Source organism: Buceros rhinoceros, unplaced genomic scaffold (genome assembly GCF_000710305.1).
Source record: "Buceros rhinoceros silvestris isolate BGI_N320 unplaced genomic scaffold, ASM71030v1 scaffold9195, whole genome shotgun sequence".
Taxonomy (NCBI): domain Eukaryota; kingdom Metazoa; phylum Chordata; class Aves; order Bucerotiformes; family Bucerotidae; genus Buceros; species Buceros rhinoceros.
This window is the reverse complement of record NW_010414560.1, coordinates 2,920-7,313: the sequence shown is the minus strand read 5'-3', so window position 1 is coordinate 7,313 and position 4,394 is coordinate 2,920. Positions and strand designations below refer to the sequence as shown.

General features: G+C 57.4%; 1 protein-coding gene across 1 annotated transcript in view; it reads left to right on the top strand.

The window, feature by feature from the left end:
• The window catches only part of LOC104494315 (DIS3-like exonuclease 2), a gene marked incomplete at its 5' end in the record, with an annotated part of 40,890 nt that overhangs the window by 35,431 nt on the left and 1,065 nt on the right, over positions 1-4,394 (top strand). The window contains 4 exons of the mRNA XM_010137129.1: positions 637-784; positions 1,059-1,189; positions 1,418-1,522; positions 2,242-2,343. Of these exons, the coding sequence (XP_010135431.1) occupies positions 637-784; positions 1,059-1,189; positions 1,418-1,522; positions 2,242-2,343 (486 nt within the window). The remainder of the gene's footprint in view (positions 1-636; positions 785-1,058; positions 1,190-1,417; positions 1,523-2,241; positions 2,344-4,394) is intronic.

Genomic DNA, 4,394 nt, shown 5'->3' with positions numbered 1-4,394 from the left:
CTGCAGAGGCTGGTGGGCAGCACGGAGACGGTGTGCCCCCAGTGTCGGTTTAGCCGGGCGGTCGAGCCTCTCGGCTTCCCAGCTGTCATTGTGGGATGGAGCAGTGGGGATCACAGCGGGGCTGTCTCCTCCTCCTCAGTGAACAGAGAAGCCACTCAACCCAATCTCCAGTACTCTCCCAGCAGGCACAATGGGTGTGTGGAGCCTGCAGCTGGACCGAGAACCAAAGAGCCTGGCACGGGAACCACTCTGCAAGACCCCGTGTTGGGAGCACATCTGCAGTGGGCACAGGACAGGCTGAGCTCCCTCTGTAAGACAGGATGGTGAATGAGCCCCAGGGCCTGAGCAGAAGCAGGAGACTGCTTAAACCCTTCTGTGATGTGAAAGTTGATGCAATCCTTGGGGCCAGGCAGGGTCAGCTGTCAGCCAGCAGCTCCCTGCAGTGGTTTTGCCCCCTTTGCTCTGTGCTCAGTTCCTGCAGCGCCCACTTTTTCTGAGTGCAGCCTGAGCTGAGCAGCAGGAGAAGGACCATCAGCTGCTGGAGCTCTGTCTCGCAGACACAGACCCCTCCAGAGTGGTTCAGGGTCCTGCCACCATCCTTGCTCACACCCTTCCCTCGCTTCTCACCCCTTTCAGATGGCTCTCTACTTCTGCACTGGCATCCTGGAGGACGAGACCCTCTTTCGCCACTACGCCCTCAATGTGCCCTTCTACACACACTTCACCTCGCCCATCCGCCGCTACGCAGACATCATTGTGCACCGTCTCCTCTCCGCATCACTCGGTGGGTGCTGCCAGCCCGCTTGCAGAGCATCTGTTGGTGCTGTGAGGGGAGGAGGTGGCTGTGCCTGTCACCGGCAGGACTCGGGTTCCTGCCTTGCCCACCATGAGTGCTGGGTGCTTGGATTCTGCGTCCTACAGAGCAGCTCCTGGCATGTGGGTGCCCTCAAATGGCAGGGACACGGAGGTGAACTGGGTGTCTGAGTCCAGGGTGCCATGGCATGGCTCTGGAGGAGAAGGGAGCATGGGCATATCGTTGTCACTTGACCCCTTTCCAGGTGCCAGCTCCCCCATCAAGATGGGGAAGGATGCCATCCAGAGACAGGCCGATCACTGCAATGACCGGAAGATGGCTTCCAAGAGGGTACAGGAGCTCAGTGCTGACCTCTTCTTCGCCATCTTTGTCAGGGTAAAAGCCAGCATCTTCCCTTGAGGCATCTCTGGATTTCCCCGTGAAGGCTCAGCCTAGATGCCACCAGGCTGTGTGGCTGCCCAGCTGACCCTGGGGAAGGCATACAGTGGGGGGATGCACTGAGCAACCACCACTGCCGGAGCTCCAGGACCTGGAGACACTGGCTCCCCTTGGGGTGGCTGGATGGGGGGATGCTAGTGCAGTAACAGCCCTGTCTCTTCGCAGGAGTGTGGTCCTCTGGAGTCAGAGGCCATGGTGATGGGTGTCCTGAACGAGGCCTTTGATGTCCTGGTGCTGAAGTTCGGAGTCCAGAAGCGCATCTACTGCAATGTAAGTACCTCACAAGTGTGAGATAGTGCCAGTGCTGCCTCACCAGAGAGGGCTGCAGCAGCCGTGCATCATGAAAGGCAGAGGCTGTCCTGGTGCCCTTCTGTGGCTGCCCCGCAGCTGGCAGAGCTGCACCTGAGCCAGGCTAGCAGGAGGGGAGAGAGCCTTCATAGGGTTCCCCTCTGTCCCTTGACTCCAGGCAGTCATGATGGGGTGGGGGAGGTCTGGAGCAGGCCTGTCTCTGAGGACCTGCTTCTTCCCACTGCATGTGGGGAGTGATCTAGTCTAGGTCAGAGGGAATAAAGACAGAATCAGGGGGACAGAGATGAACGCAGGGCTGAAGCGAGGAAAGGGAGCAAGCTGGTTGTCGTTTCGTTTCATCAGACGGTATGTCTTGGACTGTGACAGCACCACTGTAGGCCAGCACCTGCCGTTAGTGACAGCATCTTCTCTTAATAACCTGGTTATATGGCTGGCAATGACATCTTTAAACAGGACGTATAGCCTGATATATGGGCTGTTTGTGCATCACAGCGGCCCCTGATTTACATGCTAAACTCAGACTCACAGGCTGCTGCATCCCAGTTATTAAAGAGCTGCAGCGGCAGAATGCTGGGCAAAAGCATCGTGTCCCCATCCACAGGCAAAGTGGAGGGGATGAGCTGAGGGTGGGGGATGTTGTCAGGGCCATCGGCTGTTCCCAACACTCTCCCTGCCTGCAGGCGCTGCCCTTGTTGGGATTCCACTTCCGGAAGGTGGGGAGGAAGCCGGAGCTGACGCTCATGTGGGAGCCGGAGGAGCTGGAGCAGGAATCTGTGCCCCAGGTAAGACACCCCAGCACCAGACGGGCTCACAACACCATGAGGCTGGTGTGGAGGCTGTGTGCAACACATGGATCCCATGAGCTCTGCAGAGACTGGTCCGGGAGGCAGGACTGCCTTGCAGGCTCTCTGGTCCTGCTGTACCTTCTGTCCCCTCCCCAGAGATGCCCAGCTCAGCCTCAACCTCCTGGGCCATCCAGCCCCACTCTATCCCATCACTATTCTGCATCTGACCCCTCCACAGCCTTCAGACTCTGCCTTGCCTCCCAGTTCAATTTCCTCCAGGAATTAACATGCTGTTTACTTCCTTCTTCCACATCATCAATTAAGATGTTAAGAAAGTTCAAGCCTAAGGCAGGGTCTGTCTAGACCCTTCCCCCCATCTTGGCATTCCTTGCCCTTTCACTGGCATGGCTCTTCCTTTTGGTTTTGGTTTCGGTCCCTCAGGCAGGGTCAAGACCCAATTAGGAGGAATTTTTTCAAGTCAGACTTCCTGAGATGCAGTGTCAAATGGTTTAACAGCATCTAGAAATCTCTCTCTTGTGTCCCTGTCATCTATTAACTTGGTAACTCAATCAAAGGGAGCAATCGCATTTGTCTGGCTTGATTAAGTGGTGCTTCTTTGCCAGCTTTTGTCTGATGCGGCTGTAAAATCACAGCTGTGTGACTGCTGTGATCCCTGCCTGCTGCCTGGGTGGGGACGGGAGGGCTGAATCCCAACCTCTCCCTGCACCGCTCCGGGGGCTTTGCACTTGAACCCCATTTCCAACCAAGCGCAGCAAACCCATCCTTGTCCACCTGGGGCTGGATGAAAACGACTCGGCCCAATACTAGGGCAGAGCCAGCCCTCCCAGCAGGTGGGATGCATGTCCTGGGGAGTCCTTTCCTTCCCTGGGGAGATGTCGAGGTCAGAGCTGGCCAAGCTCCCCAGCTGCTGCAGGCGTTTCTGCAGGCCTCCCTCTCTTAGAAGCTGAGCTTTCCTTTCTCAGCTTGGCTCAAAGAGGCCGCCTGGACACAGCCTGAAGCATCCTAGGTTCCTCCTTTCTTACAGCAGCAGATGTCATTACACCCTAGCACAGACCCATGTGAAAAATGACAACCCAGCATGAGCAGGGCCCGTTTTGGTTAAGCGAACACTTGGCAGTGGAGGAACCTTTCGCGAACCCTCCACAACTCCTAGGAAAATAGAGGAGCCCTCCCCTGGGAGCAGGCTCATTGCTGTCCTTCTTGCCAGCAGATCCTCCGTTTGATCAATGTCCAGCCCCAGAACAAGCTGGACCCACAGTCATGCTGAACGGTGGGAGATGTCACCCAGGCACCCTCCAGCACTGAGCACCCCAGCTCCCGCTCTGGTCCTGGCACTTGGCCTCTGCTTCCCAGTTGGACTTAGCCTGGTCAGGCGGTGGGAACGTCAGGGAAGGCTGTTTGCAGGAAACTGCAGTGGTCCGGGCAGGCTGGCACTGCCATGGAGAGGAGGTGGTGCCCCCATCTCTCCCTGAGCTCCAGGACGTCAGTGGGCATTATTTAGGGCTTGAGTATGAAGTGAAGCTAAGACTCAGGGGGTTTGATGTGAGATCATACTGTTTCCCAGTGGTTCAGCAAAGAGGTGAGGCAGGATTGCAAGGGAGAGCCCTGGTGATCCCCATGACTCCCCCAGCTGCCCCATGGCCACCGCCACCCCGTGCTCCTGCCAGCGGGGGCAGGCAGGAGGCTGGTGCGAGGTAGCCAGCACCTCTCTGGGCAGCTGCCTGTGAAGATTTCCCTGTGGCGTGCTCCTCGCTGGCCACTTCGATATGTTTAAGGCTCAGTGAGATTTTCCTGCTTTGATTAATCTGGAGCAGCAGCGCTGGATGAGCTGGGAAGGGTTTGACAAGGCTACACTGGTGGCTCCGTGCCTGCTCGGCAGCCCCGAGCAGATGGCCCTGTCCACCCCAAGCACAGGGCTTGGGGAGAGGCTCCAGCAAGCAATGTCCTCAAATTCCAGGCCTTGGCCCCGGGGCAGCCCCTTCCCAGTGTCTCAGCTATCCCGTTAACTGTTCTCCTGGATAGACCTG